The following is a 21,280-nucleotide window of genomic DNA, read 5'->3' on the forward strand; positions in this document are numbered from 1 at the left end:
CCTATAAAAATCACAAAGATTACCCAATTTAGATTTGTCTAGTGACGAGTTTAGAGAAACAAATAGAGGCTTTAGAGATTATCTTAATTTATAAGGCCTCAAAAAATTATTGCCCACAAAATGAACTTAGAGAAAATAAATAAATTTTGCGATTTAAAATTTCGGCCATTCAGAACTTAAGAAAATGAGAAATCCCTTTTGGAATCAGTGTACTCAAGTCGATTTTGGACCAAAATCCATTCGAATGTCAAACAAGACAATGAGAGTACCTCTTTGACCCTTTCAAATTTTTTCGAAAAAATCATGGGGCTTTTAACCGGGAGGCGCCAATAAGGCAATAGCACATATGTAAGGCACCAATAACACTTGGGGGTGCCTTTAAAACTTCAATAAATGGAAAGCAAATGCTTATAGTGCCATTGGATACCAATTGATGCCCTAACTCTAAATTCTTATACTGGACCAGGTTGGGATGCTTTGAGTTGAAGCTTGAAGATACTCATTTCTTTTTTCTTTTTTTGTTGAAAGAGATACATCATTCTTGATCAGAGCCGTGACTGAGAACCTGAGGATCCGGTGCCAAACTTTATAGGAGGCCCTCTAATACGTTAACATAAAGTTGAAAATGTATTCAACATATCGATAAATAAATATCCAAAAATATTCAATAATATAGATGACATTAAATTGTTCACGAAACCAAACTCGTAGTATGAAATTTTTAATGATCATTTCAAATAATTTTGTATTAAAGTTTCTTTGATATGCAAGAAGTATACCGTAATTAGACTCTTAGATGACCAAAGAAAACTTAATAAATGTCAAAGATGATAATCGATACATGTAGAACTAAGATTTCATGTTAGAACAGGCTAACATAAAACTTGATAATGTTGTGAAAATTATTTTGGTATAAAACTAAAAACTATATAAATACTTCGGTACTAAATCTTTTAAAAATGAGAGAGATATTCATGCTCACGAAGTCTAATTTCATTTGTACTAGTTTGAAAACAAAGTTGAATTATCCCTAAAATGATGAAATCCTAGTATATTCAAAACCTTATTAAATACAATAAGAATTTGTGGAATTCTTAAGGGTGCTAACAATAATAAGTAGGGGCGCTTATGGAACCACCCTAAGATGATAAAAAACAATGTTATCCATAGAAGTCGAACCCGCGACCATTAACGTGGGGGACAAACTTTTCTCAGTTGAACCATACACATTAATAACACTTAAGAGCACTTTTTGTTTTTGTTGAAAATAAGAGCACTAGTATATATCATGGGAGTATATATGATCTTAATATTAATAACACTTAATACTACAAAGTTGAGATTGGGCCCATGTTTAGTGGGGGCCCAAAGCGGACTCCTGCCTGCACCCCCTCAAACACGAGTTACACGACCATGTTCTTGATACACCAACTAAATGATTGTTCAAGTAGTTGATAATGTTGATAAATCTCTAAAACTATGGAGGTCCTACATCTAGAAGAGATGTTATTAGTTTAACTTAAGCTTATCACATTTTTATTACATATCAATACTTGGAAGAATTCCAAAAAAAACATAGTTAAAAACCTAACCAAGAGAGTTTAACTTCTTTAACTCGAGTTAAAACGTTGTCACGACTAAACATATTTGCTGGATAGATAGAGACGTTTATTGTTCTTTCTTTGTGGATCAAAACATCAATCACTCACTCTTTTCATGCTCCAAAAACTCCACCACCATCTCCCTCTCTCTCTCTCTCTCTACACACAAGTGAAAACAACAACACCACTCTTAACTTTCTCTCTCTAGAAAATAGGATTCATTGCTCTTCTTTCGTTCTTTACTATAAATCCAAACGTATTTCTTACTCATTTTCCTTGCTTCCTCATTAATCTAATTTCTTCTCTCGTTTACTTCTCTGAAAATCCGGTCCTCCGATTTCCCTCTTCTCATTCTAATACAAGAATAATCCCTAAGGGAAACTCAGAGTCTCAATTACTCACTTTTCTTTTTCTTTTTCGACAGAATTGTTGAAGTTTAGGGTTTTTTTTTTCACTTGAAGAATCGATCAAAGGGGAAAGAAAATGGTAGTGAAGATGGGATGGCCATGGCCGCCTCCATTATCAAAGAAATTTGAGGTGAAAATTGTTTTGCGTAGGGTTGAAGGGTTCCACATTGATGTTGTTGAAGGAGGAGATAAACAACAAGATGATGTTACGAAATTATCTGTGGAGATCAGATGGAAAGGTCCGAAATTTGCCCTAAGTCCTTTTAGAAGATCAGTGAAGAGGAATTTCACAAAAGAGGAAGAAGTGAAAAGAGATGATGGCGTGGTTGAATGGAATGAGGATTTTCAAACCATTTGCAATCTTTCTGCTTACAAGGAAAATCTTTTTCACCCATGGGAAATCGCTTTCACTGTTTTAAATGTGGGTTTGATTATTTACCCTATTTCAAATTCAATACATTTATGAACTTTTTTTTTTGGCAAATTTTTTTTGGGGGGTTTTGTTGAAAAAACAATTAATTTTGTTTACATATTTTACTTTGTTAATTAATGTTCTTTTGTTTGGATATGAAAGTTGAATAATTTTGTTATCTTTTTAAGTTCAGTTTTAAGGGTCTATTATTATTTTGGAGCATTTTAAACAAAATAATGATCTTGGGTATCCTTCATCTTATGTTGTTAGCTTTTTTATTATTGAGCATTTTCTTTATATGTTTTTGACATTACTATCTTCTTTAATTTACCCATAATCATCATTAAAGCTTCTTATAGTGTAGTTAATGTTTGGCTTTTGATTTAATGAATTGAACTCTGCTAATTCTGCTTTGGTATTAAATGGTGTATATGAAGTAGTTGCCTTCATATTTCACCTTATTGATAAGGATTCCAATTTGGAGTTGGATATAGGACTTCAAATGCTGGAACTTTAAATTGATTTGACTTATCTAGGTTATTATATATGTTGCCGTGATTCATTTAGTATTTCGCATTTGCTTAGGTGTTAATACTCACAATGACTCTTAAAGAATTGAGTAATATCTCGTTCTAGATTAATATATAACTGAAACTCTTGTTATTTGAATTCAGGGGTTGAACCAAGGATTCAAGAATAAGGTCCCAATTGTTGGAAAAGCATCCATGAACCTTGCAGAATTTGCATCAAGAGCGGCAGAAGAAGTTGAAGTTACTATTCCTCTCTCTGTGCCGAGTGGAAATGCTGACTCCCGTCCTTCTCTTTGTGTATGTGTCTTTTAACCCTTTGAAATGTCTAGAAACCCCATTTCTCAAACTTACTAAGTTTTAATGCTTGGTTCCTTCTTGCAGCTGTCTCTTAGCTTATTGGAATTGAGAAACCTGCAAGAATCGCCCGAGATATTGCAGCGATTGCCTGCTCCACTTTCACCCAGACCCGAAGGTTTATCGACCGCAAAAGACGAGTTTTCTGCTCTAAAAGCTGGTTTAAGAAAAGTAAAAATCTTAAAGGAGTATGTTTCTACCCGAAAAGCGAAGAAGATATTCCGTGAGGAAGAGGAAAGTGATGAGAGGTGTTCTAGGAGCGATGATGGTGACTATGTATTCCCATTTGACACAGAATCTCTTGACGATTGTGACGAACGTGGATTGGGTGTCGGAGATAATTCTCGTGTGAGAAAATCCTTCAGTTATGGCACCTTGGCATATGCAAACTGTGTAGGTGGATCATATGTTTCTGAGATGAGGATCAACGAAGAAAATGAGGATTGGGTTTACTACAGTAACCGAAAATCGGATGCGGCTTGTGTGAATGTCGAGGATTCAACTGCATCAATATCTTATCCACCTCTCTCGCAAAGTTCTAAGCGGAGGAGTATCCTGTCTTGGAGAAAGCGTAAGCTGAACTTTAGATCTCCTAAAGCCAAAGGTGAGCCACTATTAAAGAAGGCTTATGCTGAAGAGGGTGGGGATGATATTGATTATGATCGGCGGCAACTAAGCTCCTCCGACGAGTCCACTTCTCTAGCCGTAAGCATCAATCCTTGCACATTTCTTTTCACTATTAGTTCTTCCCTGTGGTGGTAATAGCTGATAACTATAAAAATGAAAAGAACAACGGCAACACTAATCTAATAGAGTTGCCTAATGAATGTTGATACTTACATGCTTAAAAAGTTTAAGCTGTTAGATAACTAAAACTAAATACACAGAGAACAAACCTGTGTGGTTTTATTTAGGAGTAAACACGTGTCGTAGTTAAACCCTAAACCCAGTAAAGATTGAGTTATTAGAGGCACACCTATGACCTACCAATAAATATATGGATTTGTATTTAATATTTAACTAGGGGTGAGCATGTATTGAACGGCAGGCAGATGACTGGTATCTCATTTCCAATTCTGTATCATTGAAGCAGGTCTGCATGACTGAACCTCAATAAATTGACTAAGTGTATATTTTCTGAATTATATGTTTTGCGAAATTCTTTGAGGGGTTCTTATATGTATTGCTGGCACGTGTATATGCGTGTTCTCAAGAAGTATGATATCCAAAAGTGAAGGTTTAAGTATCTTCTAAAAGGAAGTTACGTTCGAAAGTAAAATTTTGCTTACTATTTATGAAGGATAGAAGTACCATGTCCTAAGAGAAATTAAGGAGAACAATTGCTTATCTTATCTTGTTTAGTGCTAATTAAGTTACGTAATCGTAAAATTTATTAAATGCTAAATATATGCACTATGTCAAGATGAGAATTGACGAAGTTTATAACTTCTTACCTAGAAAAATGAAGTTATCATCCTGCTAGTAACATTAAAGTGATTTGCTATTCAATCTTGCAGTGGCACAAGGCTGATCAAGACCCATCCGCAAATCGATCATCTGTATCTGAATTCGGGGATGACAATTTTGCTATAGGCAGTTGGGAAAACAAGGAGTTTGTAAGCCGAGATGGAAACTTGAAGCTCGCAACTTCCGTCTTTTTGGCTTCCATTGATCAACGAAGTGAACGTGCAGCAGGAGAGAGTGCATGCACAGCTCTAGTTGCTGTAATAGCTAACTGGTTCCAGACTAATCTCGATTCTATGCCTATCAAATCCCAGTTTGACACCCTAATAAGGGAAGGATCCCTCGAATGGAGAAACCTTTGTGAGAATCAGATATACAGAGAAAAGTTTCCTGATAAACACTTTGATCTTGAAACAGTTCTCAAGGCTAATATTCGCCCGATATCTATTGCATCTGAAAAATCTTTCGTCGGATTTTTTCATCCAGATGGAATGGAAGGTGGAGAAAGGTTTGAATTTCTTCAAGATGCTATGTCGTTTGACAGTATCTGGGATGAGATAAGCTCTGTAAATGCAAACAGCTGTGGTAATGGTGAATCTCAGGTTTACATAGTTAGCTGGAATGATCACTTCTTTATCCTGAAAGTTGAACCAGAGGCTTACTACATTATCGACACTCTCGGTGAAAGGCTATACGAAGGATGCAACCAAGCTTACATTTTGAAATTCGACAACAACACAACGATCCAGAAAGTACCCGCTGAAGAAGTCGAAAAGTCTCTGAAACAAAAACAAGCTTTCGATCAAGAAATCGTTGGTTCAACAATAGAGTCTGCAAACCAAAGTCTCCTAGAAAAAGTCTCAAACGAAGATCCAAATCTGAATTTGAATCTGGGTAAATCAGAAGGAACCGACAAGAGCGAGACAAAAGAGGATGCAGTTGTTTGCAGAGGGAAAGAATCATGTAAGGAGTATATCAAGAGCTTCTTAGCTGCAATTCCTATAAGAGAATTGCAAGTTGACATTAAGAAAGGATTTATGGCTTCAACACCGATTCATCAGCGGTTACAGATTGAATTCCATTATACTGAATTTTCTCAGTCTTTGCCGAAGCCATTAATGATAGTCGCAACAGCACCTGTTGAAGAGAATTGAGTTACCGATTAACTATTTCACTTTTCTTACTGTCTCCGTCATTTTTGTTACTAATCTCCTAGGTGTAAGTTTTGATAATGTAGTTTTACATCTACTATGTGCTGATATAATGTAAGTTTTGAAAATGTAGTTCCATTAACTAATGACTGAATTCTGAGTATTTATACTGTTATTGTCCATCTTTGAGTGAGTTTGGGGAGACGTCCATTCAGGGTTTAGGGCAGAACCCGGCACACATATGTAAGACTAGTTGAGTTGGAGACGTGGTGTCAAACATGCTGGGCTGGGCTGGGGCTGGACTGATCCATAGAACAGATATCATGGCCCAGCCCAAGCCTATTTAGTATGGGCTAGGCCGTGCTAGCTCAAAAATTAAAACTCAACTGTTTTTCATTTGGTCACGAAAAAATGTAAGATCGCTGTCCACAATGAGATAAAATTATATTTGGACACTAAGACTATTGACCAGGCTGTTAACAAAAAAAAGAATAAAGAAAAATAATTGACCAGGGGACTTTGGTTTATTGATCAGTTGGGGCCTTGGGGGCCATAGAGGACCCCCTCCAAGTAAGGGGTTGATGAGTTATTGCCCCACCAACAACTAATTTATTGTACCAAACCCCTCTAGTGTAGGAGCTAAGCTCACACATAACTAACCCAACAACTAGACATGCTCTTTGTCACCTAAAAATAAAGAAAGGGACGTGCATTAAGCTAATAAACTATTACAGGTGAAAAGACGTGTGAGAATAGTTCCATATGAGAAAGTGCATTAAGCTAATAAACTATTTCAGGTGAAAAGACGCGTGAGAATAGTTCCATATGAGAAAGGGACGTGTATTAAGACGTGTGAGATTAGTCCCATAAGGGGAATATGTAAGTTCTCTCCACCAGCCAGATTCATAATCCATACAAGTTTGCTTCATTAATGTAAGTTTCTTTCACTAATTCTTGCCTAAGTAGCTTGTAGTCTAGTGAGTCACACACGTCCTAAGGTTTTCAAAAATAACTCAAATTAAAGGTAAAATACTGAAGAAGTGGTAGACTTTGTGAGCCTAAGATCAGACGCAGCCCGAGGGTCAGGGGGTCGTTTGAGGCCTTACTCGTGAACAAGCCTCAAGCCCGCGTGCCTTATATTGGTGGATTCTGCCAGGGCGGGCGGGCCGGCGGGCGTAGCACCTCATCTCATGAGCTGTGGGTATTCAACAACTAAGGATCAAATTCTTACCCTAATTTTGTTAAAGGAGATAAGAGACAAATCTTGATTAAGAAACTTAATTATTCCCGTAGTGGCAATGAAGCCATAATAACATAGAAGCAAACCATGACAAGAGAGTAGCTATTGATTTTGGGTTTTTTTACATAATGGTTTTTACAGATATATGATTTGAAGAATCAATCTTCTAGGTGATGAATCATATTTCAGCCATGGATGGTTCCAGTTTAATTAGGAAATCAAAATCAACACATGTCAATTGATGACCTTCTTCACTGACCAACTTCATCTTCAGACTATACCTTCCCTGCATCATCATAATGGACTGTATAAGTTATGATAGTAGAGAAAGTTAAACTAGAGTCGAATAAAAGCTTTCATGGAGAAGTCTAAAACTGAATTATGTATAATAGTTTTAGGTTTTATAGGAAGTCTAAACTTCAGACAGATACAATCACAAGATTTTCAAATCCCAATTCCCATTTAGAGAATTGGAGGTCCACTGTACATGATTTGAGCAAGGACTTTTGCCATAAACTCATCTGAGATTGTAGTCAGACGTTCGTACAACAACTAAGCAATTTTGAGGCAGAACGCCCACTTTAAATACTGACTCGATCAAGAGGTTAAACAAGTAAGATTTAGAGGTCTAAGCAAACCAAGACTAACCAAGTTGTTTTAAATTTGGGAAGCAGCTTAAAAGGTTTTCATTTGCAAATTTATCTACCTTCTAACGATTCATCTATCTACTTCTTCCTCGTCTATTTGAGGCTATGTGATAGAAATCAGAGAAGATGAAGATTTTATTAATCTCTTTAGAAAACTAGATTTATATGATTATTACAAGCTAATCGATTTATATAGTTCTTCACTCATTTAGTTATAGAGAGAGAGAGAGAGAGAAACTGTTCGTAACAACCTAACTAACTGAATTAGTTATGAGTTAGTTAGGTTGTTATTTAGTCTATAGGCACCTCGGCCAACTACTCTTATAAGCATATTATTACACTTCTGTAACACCTTCTTCTTCCTTAGTTATTTATCTTTCTCACACTAAGCTTACACCACTAGTATACTCTAACATCCCCCCTCAAGTTGATGAGTCGAGAAGAACCATTAACTTGTCCCTTAGAGTAAGAAACAAATCTTTAGGCAGACCTTTTGTAAGCAAATCAGCAGGTTGTTCTTGAGTAGGAATATGCTGAATTTGAAGAGAACCAGAAGCTACCAGATCCCTCACAAAGTGATAATCCACTTCTATGTGTTTTGTCCTCGCGTGACAGATAGGATTAGCAGCAATGTTCTTGGCTCCTAGATTATCACAATATAAAACCATAGGAGAAGTAATTGGATGATGAAGCTCAGTTAACAAATAAGATACCCATAACAATTCAGCAGCAGTGGAAGAGAGGGCCTTATATTCAGCCTCTGTAGAAGACTTGGCAACAGTTGGTTGCTTCTTTGAGCTCCAATTCACCAAAGAGTTTCCAAGAACCACACATACACCACTTGTAGACCTCCTGGAGTCTGGGCATCCAGCCCAATCCGAGTCAGAGTAACCTCTCAATTTCGAAATATCTCCTGGTGTAATGGTAATCCCACAGTTGATTGTCCCTTTCACATATCTTAGAATCTTCTTAAGTAATTGAAGATGAGTTGATCTTGGGGATTGCATAAATTGTGCTGCATAGTTGACAGCATATGCTAGATCAGGCCTTGTCATAGTTAAGTATTGAAGACCTCCTATGATGCTTCTATAAAAGGATGGATCAGAGATAAGTTCACCATCATTCTTAGATAGTCTGTTAATAGAAACAGGTGTGCAGCTAGGTTTCGAGTCCAGAAGATCAGCTTTCTCTAGTAATCCAAGAGCATACTTCTTTTGAGTGAGAAACAGTGCACAGGACTCATCCTTGGTAACCTCAATGCCTAAGAAAAAATGAAGGGAACCCAAGTCCTTCATGGCAAACTCCTTGCTCAGAGTAGTAATTAGTGATTTCAGTAGTGAAGAGCTACTTCCTGTCAAGATGATGTCATCCACATACAATAATAACACTAGAATATCATCTTTTGAATGCTGAATAAACATTGAATGATCATGAGCACTCTTGACAAAACCAAGTGATAGGAGAAAGGTGCCAAATCTCTGAAACCAGGCTCTAGGAGCTTGTTTCAGCCCATAGAGACTTTTATGTAAGTGACAAACATAGGATGGATTAGAAGCATCAATGAACCCCTGAGGTTGTGTCATATAAACATTCTCTTGGAGTAGCCCATGCAAAAAGGCATTAGACACATCTAATTGTTGAATAGACCAACCATTAGAGACAGCTAAGTTGAGAACTATTCTAATAGTAGCTGCTTTTACCACTGGGCTAAAAGTCTCTGAGTAATCTAACCCATCTTTCTGATGATAACCCTTAGCAACCAATCGAGCTTTAAACCTCTCTACAGACCCATTGGAGTTGTACTTAACTTTGAATACCCACTTACATCCTAGAAGATTCATTGAAGGATTGAAAGGCACAAGTGACCAAGTGTTATTTTTCTTAAGAGCTGAGAATTCTTCTTCCATTGCTTTTACCCAATTTGGGTCTTGAGAAGCTTCTTTGTAAGTAGAAGGTTCCTTATGATGTTGTAATAGTGTGAGATAAGTCTGAGAGATAGGATGTCTCGCAGAAAGATGAGAAACATAATCAGGAACAAACTTTGGTTTAGAAATTCCATTTCTTAACCTTGTAGTCATCCTATGAGATGGTGCAGCAGCTGTTGGTGCTGAGGTTGTGCTAAGTTGTGGAGATAGATCAGGTTGTGAAGACTCAGCAGAACTAATAGGAGTTACAGAATTAAGAGGTAATTGAATCACAACAGGAGTAGTATTATCAGAAGAAGAAGTGGTGTTTGACTCAGCAAAGGGAAATGTAAATTCCTCAAAGATCACATTTCTAGAGATATAAATCTTCTGAGATTCTAAGTCCAAGCATTTATAACCCTTATGAGAGGTACTATACCCGATGAAGACACATTTAGAAGACTTAGGACTCAGTTTATCATTTCTAATAGCTCCTAAGTGAGGGTAACATAAACAGCCAAAAGTCTTCAAAAGAGTGTAATCAGGAGTTTTGTTAAAAAGTACCTCATATGGTGATTTGCTGAGAAGGAGTTTAGTTGGTAGCCTATTTATGGTAAATACAGTTGCTGAAAAGGCCTCAAACCAATAGCACTTGGGAGAATTAGATTGAAATAGCAAAGCATTTCCCATTTCAGTGATTTGCCTATTTCTCCTTTCAGCTCTCCCATTTTGCTGAGGAGTGTAGGGGCAGGAGCTTCTAAATAAGATGCCACACTCATCAAGATATTGTTTGAAATCACCTTTAGATAACTCCAAAGCACCATCACTCTGAAAATATTTGATACTAGTAGACAGAAGATTCTCATGAGTAGTCTTGAAGAGTTTGAAGTACTTCAAGCTGTCTGATTTGTACTTTAAAGGATAAATCCATAGAAATCTACTATAATCATCAAGAAATAGAATGAAGTACTTATCTCCTGTGAGACTTGGCTCAGGAGAGGGGCCCCAGATGTCACAATGTATAAGATACAAAGGGGATTCAGTAAAACTTTCAGAGAGAGAGAGAAGGGAAGAAGCTTGCTTTTGGCTAATGAGCAGGAATGACAAAGAGTTTTAATAGGTTTATCTTGAACATGGATTAGTTTGTTCCTTGAAAGTAAATGAACAACTGAGTCTGAGGTGTGACCCAACCTTGTGTGCCAAATAGAGAATGGTGCAGCTAAGGATACCATATAAGAGTGATTAGAAGCTGAATCTTCTATATCAAATATAATAGGATAAAGGTGATTTGTCATTGTGCCTTCATTTAGAACTTCATCAGACCAAAGGTCTCGAATTTGATAGCCCCATGGAGTAAATTTCATTGAGCACTGGTTATCATGTGTGAATTTTGAAATGGATAATAAATTCCTTTTTAGTTTAGGAACATAAAGGACATTAAAAAGATCAAATGTATGAGATGAAGTTATAAGTTGAGCATTACCAGTAGCATTGATTGGAATTGAGAGTCCATTACCAACCATAACCGAGTCTGATCCTTCATACTTTTGTGCATTTAGAATTGTAGAAGAATCATTTGTCATGTGAGAAGTTGCTCCTGTGTCTGCTAGCCAAACCTTCTCAGTTATAGTATGATTCACTTCATTAGAAGACCTCACCTGTGATGGTATTATAACCACCATATTTGCTTCTTCACAAGCAAATTCTTCTGAACCATAATCAAAATTAGATTCATATAACTCCTCATCAGTAGGAGTACAATTTAACACTTTATCATCTTTGAGTTCATCTGTACTCTCAAAGAGATGAATACCAGCAAAATTCCCTTTTTGAGGTCGAATTGGCTGATTGAACTTCTTATATTCACTTTTAGCATTTGGATTATATTCATTTTTAGCATTTGGATTTCGAACTGCATCATCAGGTGCATACCTATAACGACATTTAGAGGCAAGATGGCCCCATCTTTTGCATATACCACATGGAATAGAGTTAAAATCAAAATCAGAAGCAGAATTATCTTGATTTTGAGTAGAAGATGAAGGATTAGGTCTATTTGATTGATTATATGATCTAACTTGATTATTAGAATAGGGAATTCTTTGTGACTGATAAGGAAAGGATGATCTGTTAACATTATGATAAGAATTTGAATTTCTAGATGGAAGATTCTTAGCAAAATAAGCTGTGGCTTCATCCTCTTGAACTTGTGATTTCATCCATTGTTCATGATGAATAATTCTTGTACGCAATTCACTAAATGAAATAGGTGTGTCTCGATTATGAATAGCAACCACAAATGATCTATATTCTTTACCAAGACCTTTTAAAACAATCCTACTAAGTTCCTTATCTGATAATCTTTCACTAACAGCTATTAAAGAGTCAGAAAGTACCTTAATCCTTCTTAGATAATCAGTAGCAGAAGAATCACCTCTCTTAATATTTTGAATTTGCTCACGAAGAGAAGCAATTTTAGCTTCATATTCTTCAATATAATTCTGTTCAAGGAACCTCCAAATGTCTCTTGAAGTCTGAAGCCCTAACACATCAGAGGAGATCGAGTGAGTAAAAGTGGCTTTCATACATGACTTGACAAAGTTATCGGTTTTTCGCCATTGAAGAAACAGTGGATTTGGAACTTCAATGTTGTTTTCAACTATTGATTTGGCTGGAATCACAATTGAACCATCAACGAATCCATAAAGATCTGTGCTAATTAGAATAGCTTCAAACTGATCTTTCCAGATGAGAAAATTTGATCCATCAAGTTTTTCAGAGACAAAACTTGCTAGATTAGAGATTGAAGTATTCGGTGAGGAAAAATTGGGAGAAGATACTGAATGAGATGATTGAGACGCCATTATTGAAGAAAGAGATGAAGATTTCTGTGATTTCTAAGAAAGTTCGATGAAGAAGAAGATCGAAAAAAAAAAAAAAATCAAGGCTCTTATACCATGATAGAAATCAGAGAAGATGAAGATTTTATTAATCTCTTTAGAAAACTAGATTTATATGATTATTACAAGCTAATCGATTTATATAGTTCTTCACTCATTTAGTTATAGAGAGAGAGAGAGAAACTGTTCGTAACAACCTAACTAACTGAATTAGTTATGAGTTAGTTAGGTTGTTATTTAGTCTATAGGCACCTCGGCCAACTACTCTTATAAGCATATTATTACACTTCTGTAACACCTTCTTCTTCCTTAGTTATTTATCTTTCTCACACTAAGCTTACACCACTAGTATACTCTAACACTATGCGTTCTTAAATATTCTTATTTATATCTACTAGTTCTATTTTCTAGTGGATTTCAAGGTATTCTCTTGATTTCTGTACTTAACAAATTGTTGATTCCTTCTGTTCATTTATTCAATTACTTAAATTTATGCCAATTTTAATCCCTCTGTTCAGAATTCAAATGTCAGTCATAATTCTTGAAGCTAGATATGAATGAAAAAGCAAACAACACGCCAAACAAGTTAATAAACTAATTCCACTATCCCTATATGTAATTATGTCTAAGGAAAGTCCAAAAATGAGGGGACGAAAACCTAAAATTACTAATGTATTAACTAATTTTCTTTTAATCGCTGTTAAACATTATATCCACTACAGAAGCTGGAAGTCGAAATGCTTACTCGAGATTTAGTATAAATGCTCGAGTAGGTCAGTCTCATTGAAGGGACTGAAAGAGATAGTCGGCCCTCAAGAAGGATGACTTACCTTTGGAGTGAATCCAGGTAAAACTTGGGTGTGAGAGATCACGAAATCGCCTGCTGAAATAGGACAAGTTGCCTCTGTGCAAAGCTCATGGTTCTCCGTATGGATGTGCAATCCAAAGAATGAAACTTCTATCACCAATTTTCCTCCTTGTAGGGGTTTCTCTGCATTACAAAACAAGCAATTCATAGCTAATACTAAATCTACTTTATCTTCATATGAATTCACAAGTATACATGATTTGAGAACCTAATGGTAGATGCAAAAACATTATTTATTGGACAGAAGTATTCCATACTCGGCCCTTGAGAGACCTCTAGGGAGCCCATTAAAGTAGAAGCCTCTTCCAGTAGTTTCAAATTCAAATTGAGCTCTTTTTCTCATGCTTGAATGCAAGGAGACCAGAAATTGCATTGACACGGAAGACAAAGTCCATAAAAGTCCATATGAATTTTCATCTGCTCACTCGAAGGTTTGCGCTACTAGAAAAAGAAAGTGATCTGTACAAGGTTCTAATCTCTTGAAAATGGAAAGAGTAATCATATAATAACTTTTTAAAGTGAAAATAACATTCATAACTTCAACGCATATCACATATAAATATCGTTCTCAAGTCTTAACCAGCTATCAAGTAGGTCTTCTTGTAACTAGAAGTACGAGCTCAATTAAACCTATACTGGAATTGCTTTAGTTACTTCTGAAAAAATAAGCAGATAGTGGAGCATAAATGGCAACACCTTACTAATCCGAATCTACTACAAAATCGCCTACAATTATTGCCTTTGACTTAGGTCCCTTACTAAGTCTAACCATCGTGAATATTTCATAGTGTCCTTAAGCAACATCACCAACTCGTACAAATTCAATAAATGTAGCTTAATTCCATCACAAACTAAAGAATGAATAAACTAATTCATCATACGAATAACTCTTCCTTTTCGGTATTGTTTTTCGCTCAATGGATGCTCAATCGACAAAAGGAAAAAAAAACGTACGAGTTACACACATAGTTCCCGTCGAGATCGAAACTTCATCTGTGTAACAGTTCATTACCATTGATCGAAACTTACATATGCACATCAGAACTCAGACAAGGATATGAATTAAGAACTTGCCTGTAGATGCCAAGATACTGAAGGTGGCTGGATTGCCACTAATAACTGGATCTGGAGATATCTCAACTTTAGATACCCTAACAACATAATTCCCTTTCTTATCTGCACAAGAGATCCAAGTCACAAAATTAATATCAATTAACACTTCAACTAACCTAAATTACAAACTAAACCTAATTCAACTAATTCAGTAACAGATTCAACAAATTCCACTAATTAACAAATTCAATCAGTAAAAAAAGGGTTAGGAAGTTACCGATTCAAGTAAAACCTAAAATACAATTGAACTAAACATTTGAAGAATAAGAACAGGCGAAATTCCGATCAAAATTTGAAGAAACGGAGTTAGGTAACTATTAATTACCGCAATCACGAACTGGTGTAGCTTGAATCGTATGTAGGACCAGAAATGCAATCACAACGATCGGAAGAATGCACTTGAATTGAACGATCGACATTGTTTCAGAGATCATCTAGTGGTGAAAAAGATGAAATTGGGAATCTGGGAGGATGAGATTAAAGGGATTTCTAGAAGGAAAATCTACTCGTAGTGGGGGTAAACTTTTTTTAATTGAATTGCCATGATTGTGTTTGTTTGACGGTATTCTTGGCGGGGAAAGTTAGCTCTCCAAGTATGAAAGACCCTATTTCAACAAAAAAAAAAAAAAAAAGTATGAAAGACCCTATCAAATAAGCAAAATGTAATGTTACAGGACGGTGACCAACCTTCCAGGCTAAAAGTGATACTGTCCGCTTTGACACACATCGGCCTCATGATTTTAAAAGGTCTAATTAGGGAAGGGTGCTTAACCTCTTTAAAGGAGCACCACACTGTCTCATCATCGATGTGGGGTTGTTTTTTTTTTTGAAACGGGTACAGTAAGAGAGAGCCCAGACTCGAAAAAAAAGGTCGCGGCTTTGGGGAATAAAAAAAATTCTCAGCGGAATAAATTCTCGAGGGAATCCAGATTTTTTTGAAAGTTCTCCGGGGAATAAATTTTTATGGGGAATACAAAATACATTTCCATCTCATCTATTCTCTCTGCCACTTCATCTTCTCGCCACCTCATCATCTTCTCCGGCGAAGGTCGCCGGCCGGCCAATTTTCCGGCCGGCGACCTTCAAACATAAAAAAAAAATTAAAATTTTTTTTTCTCTCTCCTCTCTCTCAATTTTTTTTCCCCTTTCCTCTCTCTCTCTCTAGAACAGATCTAGAGAGAGAGAGAGAGTAGATGGAGGAGAACTCCCAAAAATTAGAAGTCCCTTAGCAATAAAAAAAAACATAAAAGTCAAACTTATTTGACTAGTTTTAAGAAAAGTCTTTATTCCCCGAAGAATTTTCTTTATTTCCCAAAGCCGCGGCCAAAAAAAATAGACAAACAAACAAAAACTAACTTCTTAAGTATGATCTACCCGATCTATCATCTTTAATGATATTCATTACTTTTGATGGGAAATCGGGATAAGAAAATCTCTAGCAAAGGTAGATCAGCCTGTCGACTAACTAGATAATCAGCTGCCCTATTTGCCTCTTTATAAGTATGTTCGATATTGAAGTATTCAAAGGACTCCCTGAGTTGAGAAATGCTTCTCCATATTCTCCAACAGTGCCATGGAGGGTGAGCATTAATAGAGTTGAAGTACGAAACTATCGTCTTTGAGTCCAATCTCACCTGAATTCGTCGTTCATTCATCGAGCTTGCTAGTCTCAGCCCTGCTTCAATGCCTTGCAGCTCATGCAGCGTGATCGCCGGAGTTACCACCCCTGCAACTGCACCTCTAACATTACCTCGATAGTCTCTGATCAAAGCTCCAAGACCTGCCCTATCCGTTCGTAGGGAGTCATTTGTGTTAATCACCATAAATCCCGGTATTGGCGGCTCCCATTTGCAAATAATGCCACTAGACTGGGTATATGAGGCCGATATGCCAATGCTGCAAAAGAACCCCCTATTTTCTATAGATTCTTCCACAACCAAATTCATGCAAGCTGCTTTCATTCTCACTTCATTTTTTATGATCCATGTAAGTACTTCAACAAATTTAGTTTTACCCCTGAATATTCTAGCATTTCGTTCGCCTCATATGTGATAAAAATATGCTCCAAGTATGATCTTGTTAATGAAATTCATCTTTGATGACTCTCCTCAATTTTTTATATACCAGTCGATTTCCTCTTCCCACGTGTTGAGATGGTTTCTGAATTCCCATATATTCTAAAAGTCGTCGCCAAATTTTGCCGAAGAGTAAGAGCACCTGAAGAAGAGATGAAAGTCGTCCTCCGTCGCACTATTACAAAGAACATAATTGGTATCGATATTCACCCCCCCACCCCCCCCCCCCCCCCATCGTGCAAGTTTCGCAAATGTTTTCAGTCTTCTCAAAAGTGTAAGCCATCCTAACATAGCATGTCGAGGAATGGCATCTTTAAACCATATCAAATGACCTCAATTAAGAGAATATGCCTCAATGCATTATATGTGTCCTTCATAGTGTACACCCCATCACGCATTTCCAAATCAACTTGTCTCTTACATTGACATCAATATGGACATCTTTCAGGAGAGTTGTTATTTCACCTTAGTTGTTATAGAGGTGTGTTGGTATATGCCATTCACCATCCCTTATGCATGAGTTGACCTTGGCATTAAAATTGAGGATGTGGTCTTCAGACAATGAGGTAGGAAATAGGCTAGTTAGTCTTCCTAACAGTCATTGAACGAAGCTTCAGACTTGGTTTAGGTTTTCCCAAAATCAGATATAGGATTTGGGGAAACCCAAGCTCTAGTGGAGATAGAGAAAGAAGAGATGAAAGAAGAAGGGAAGAATTGGATATATATAATCAGCACTTGTGGAAAAGGGCGGAGCTAGGATATAAAGTTACCCCGGACTAGCCTAAAAGTACTTAGAGAGAAAATATTTCATTTCTAACGTATATGCACTTAGAAGTAGTGTTTACAAAGCAATTTTTGGTCGAATGTGTAAAATTCCGTTAATAGTTTAAATATAAAGAACTTAAGAAGAATTATTCTTAAAATTTTATAATGTATGTGATCATTGGTGGGGACTCGGAAATATCTTAAACCTAACTTGGATAACACATATAAAAGGGGGTAAAACTTGACTTTTTCACAAAAAGATGGTAAAAAAAATAGAATTTGGTTGGGGCGTTACTTTGGACTTTAAAGGGGACCAATAGAGAAATATTTAACAAAAAGAAATTAAAATTTAAAATGAGAAGGAGTAGAGGTTTGAACTAGTGGATAATTGGGTGATAGAGCATGGCCACAACGACCTGGCTACCTTCCCTACTATATTAAATATATCCCATTATCCTATTTATACCTTGACTACAGCCAGGGGTAGCCTACCCCTGGCTCCGCCCGTGCTTGGAGATGTTGGTTATATATTCATATCTATAAGCAAGAATTGGATTGCTTATTTCTGGAAGGGTGCTTCTAAAGGCACCGGGCCAAAAAGTTGTTAGCATCCAAAAATTTTATTGATTCGGATCAATGGTCATTGACCCGATGTCTCTATAAGCAGTGGTTTTTAATGTGGTTGACGTCAAACTTCGGTTGCTTCTTCCATCTTCTTCTCCCAAAACAAAACTCTAGAAAAGAGTGCAACATTCTTCGGCGACGACACCGACACCTACCGGCGACCATTGAGACATGTGGCAAACCATTATCCTTTATATTTACAGGTTCATTAAGAGATATGCTTACTTGTGAAGTTCCTTTTACTCTGTCTTATCTTTGTCTCTCTAAAATGGTTGGCCTTGATAATAAGTTCTCATTCTACTTTATCTTTTCAATATATCTTCTGATCTTCTTATCAAAAAGACCAATTAAAGTTGATTCAAAACATAACAACAATTTCATGAATGGTCCTTTAACCAACATTACCAAATAATGAATGATGCTTGTGATGAAGATTATAAAGTAATCGCAGGAATGTTTAGTTTGGTGATCCTAATGATAATCATGTTGAAATCAATCTGGGTAGTATTATTTCCACCATTACTATTAATGCTTCAGAGGTTGGAGTTTCATTAAATGATGGTTCTATTCATCAACCTTGGATTTCTTATGATGGTAATCAAAGATTACTTCAAATTTATCTCTCATCATCTTCAATAAATGAAACAAATTTACCACCATTAAAACCAATTTTTTCATCAAAGATTGATCTTTTACCTTATTTGAATGAATATATGTTTGTGGGTTTTTCTGCTTCAACTGGAAATCATACTCAAATTCATAACATTTTATCTTGGAATTTCAGTTCAATTAGTGAACCCCATCTTTGAATTCCTTCATCTGAAACTTGTGAAGATAAGATTATTTTCTGATTATAATAAAACTGCTCATCAAAAAACACCAACTAGTTTCTGGTTTTTGTAGCAGTAGTGGTTTTATGTTTAGTGGTTTTACTCAATTTCTACTATAATAGTAAAAACAGAGGAGGAGATGAGAAATCAACGGTTATAATTCTCCCAGAAGAAAAGCAACGGCCAATATCTCTGAGATTTTATCATAGACTCGGGGTTTTAATGAAAGAGAAGTACTGAGTTATGACTCGAGAGGTGTTAGTTATAAGGGTACTTTAGCAAATGGTAGTCGGGTAATCGTGACTAGGTTTTCAACTCAGTTTTTGAACTCACCTGGTTTGGATCGTCAACGAGTTATGAAGGAAATCGGAGCGATTAGCCAAGTTCGTCATCCATATCTGGTTTCTGTTGGAGGGCGGTGTTTTGATAATAAAGAGGTGATTGTTGTTTACGATTAGATTCGTGAGATTAGGAACGATTTGGTGAGTAGAGTTCGGCTTGCTGAGAGAGAGAAAGTTTGAAATTGAAATTTCTGGTTGGTTTTGTGAGAAATGGATGGAGGAGTTAGGGTTAACTGAGAAGGAACCGGTGCCTACATAGTTGGTTGGTGCTAACAGAGAAAGGAGTGGTTGGGTCTGGTGCTAACAAAGATGGATGCTAACAGCCTTTTGGCCCGATGCCTTTAGAAGCATCCTTTTTGCAATAGGTTATGATTCAGGAGGGGAATCCAATTGGTGTCAACTGCCTAACACATCCCTGATCTTCCTTGTAGATTCAGGAGAGAAAACCAATTGCAATAATCAATCATAACCAGTTGATCTCAAAAAAAAAAATCATAACCAGATGGATGAACTTAACTCCTAAAATTAGCATTGCATTTAACCAATTAATCAAGCCAAATTTAAAAAATACATTGTATTTAAAAATAAAGGGCGTGCCCATAAAATTTCCCAATTGGTTAAGAGAGCAGACTCATTTTAACTAGTCAAATCAAGTCCCCCATTGGGGAATTGTTTCCGACATAAATCAAAGAAAAGATAACAAGTGGGTGTACGACAAGATTTACCTAAGGCCAGCGCTTTGGGGAAAGCTAAATAGTTTCCGGGGTGTGAAATTTTAAAGGAAATATGCATAATTTTAGAGATTTTCTGGGGAAATAAATTTTAAGGGGAAATAAAAAAAAACACTCCACCTCACCTCACTCTCTCTCCACCTCACCTCTTTGTCTTCTCCGATTTGGTCGCCGACCGGAAAATTTTCCGGCCGGCAACCATTAAAAAAAAAAAAAAAAAAAAAAAATTTCACTCTCTCTCTCTCTAGAAACTCCGGCGAAGGGGTTTCCCTTCGCCGGAGTTCCGGTCTGTTTAAGAACAGACCGGCATGAACGTACTGGGTGCGTTCGTCAACCCAAACGGCATCACCAACCACTCGTACAAGCCGTCTTTGGTGTTGAAAGCCTTTTTCCCTTCCTTCCCGTCGGATTTGATGCCGCCACTACCAGCACAGACTTTTCAAAGTAACACGCTCCCGACAGGCAGTCCATAATGTCATCCATCGTTGGCATTATTGGAAATAGTTCACCCTTATCTTATTCAAAGCCCATCTACACACTCCAGCTGCCTCCTTTTGAGCTAGTCAAGCAGGCGTTGAACACGACCCACGAAGACATAGGGACTCTCCCGCCCCTTCGACAGCCATTCCTGCACTTGACGTCGGATCTCCTCATTCCTTCAACAGACCGGGACTCCGGCGAAGGGAAACCCCTTCGCCGGAGTTTAGAGAGAGAGTGAAAAAATATTTTTTGTTTTTTTTTTTTAATGGTCGCCGGCCGGAAAATTTTTTTTTTTTTTTTTAATGGTCGCCGGCCGGAAAATTTTCCGGCCGGCGACCTAATCGGAGAAGATAGAGGTGAGGTGGAGAGAGAGAAGTGAGGTGGAGAGAGAGAGAGAGGTGAGGTGGAGAAACTATTTTGCTTTCCCCTAAATAAAATTGTCAAACAAATTTGACCAAGTCTTCACACTCCCGAAACTTTTTAGCTTTCCCCAAAGCGCTGGCCTTTACCTAATTACGGTATTTTAGTAATAATGAGGACATGGTAGTACAAGCCCTGAAAATCATTCATCTGCCGTGCAAGTCTTTCATTAAGAGCATCCTCAATCACGTGTAATACAGTACTATATTTTACTAACAAAATTTAATAACCGTCAGATATATTCTTTCACGTTATCCCAGGATGAGATTCACCTAATCCCACGGCCGTAAAGCTTGGGATATAATCACGTGATGACTCGAATCTCTTAGCCTTATCTGTGTCGACTGGCAGAAGTCCGTGGACAGAGATTTCATCAATGGATAATGATATCCTGCGACGGTGGTGGACGATGTGTCGATGTTG

At 36.9% G+C, this 21,280-nt stretch overlaps 3 protein-coding genes across 4 annotated transcripts; 1 reads left to right on the plus strand and 2 right to left on the minus strand.

The window, feature by feature from the left end:
• Positions 1–1,459: 1,459 nt before the first annotated feature.
• On the plus strand, positions 1,460–6,094 carry LOC147549771 (uncharacterized). Of its 2 annotated transcripts, none has more exons than XM_086667216.1 (4): positions 1,460–2,429; positions 3,095–3,247; positions 3,332–4,009; positions 4,822–6,094. In XM_086667216.1, exons 1-4 carry the CDS (start codon positions 2,085–2,087, stop codon positions 5,920–5,922), a joined length of 2,277 nt encoding a protein of 758 aa, XP_086523342.1. In that variant the 5' UTR covers positions 1,460–2,084; the 3' UTR covers positions 5,923–6,094. The 2 variants fall into 2 exon arrangements, with proteins under 2 accessions (XP_086523342.1, XP_086523343.1); XM_086667217.1 differs by having other exon boundaries at positions 1,674–2,559; positions 2,609–3,247.
• A 1,089-nt stretch (positions 6,095–7,183) lies between these two features.
• On the minus strand, positions 7,184–15,263 carry LOC147549772 (uncharacterized). The gene is made up of 4 exons (XM_086672468.1): positions 14,917–15,263; positions 14,553–14,654; positions 13,441–13,601; positions 7,184–7,445 (listed from the first exon to the last, which is right to left on the minus strand). Exons 1-4 carry the CDS (start codon positions 15,023–15,025, stop codon positions 7,338–7,340), a joined length of 480 nt encoding a protein of 159 aa, XP_086528594.1. The 5' UTR covers positions 15,026–15,263; the 3' UTR covers positions 7,184–7,337.
• Positions 15,264–15,979: 716 nt separating this feature from the next.
• LOC147549773 (uncharacterized) lies at positions 15,980–16,552 on the minus strand. Its single transcript, XM_086668387.1, has one exon. The coding sequence runs from the start codon at positions 16,550–16,552 to the stop codon at positions 15,980–15,982; it is 573 nt and encodes a 190-aa protein (XP_086524513.1).
• Between the last annotated feature and the right edge of the window lie 4,728 nt (positions 16,553–21,280).

Source organism: Eschscholzia californica, unplaced genomic scaffold (assembly GCF_041429995.1).
Source record: "Eschscholzia californica isolate CP2 unplaced genomic scaffold, dmEscCali1.0.p SCAF_3, whole genome shotgun sequence".
Classification (NCBI taxonomy): Eukaryota; Viridiplantae; Streptophyta; class Magnoliopsida; order Ranunculales; family Papaveraceae; genus Eschscholzia; species Eschscholzia californica.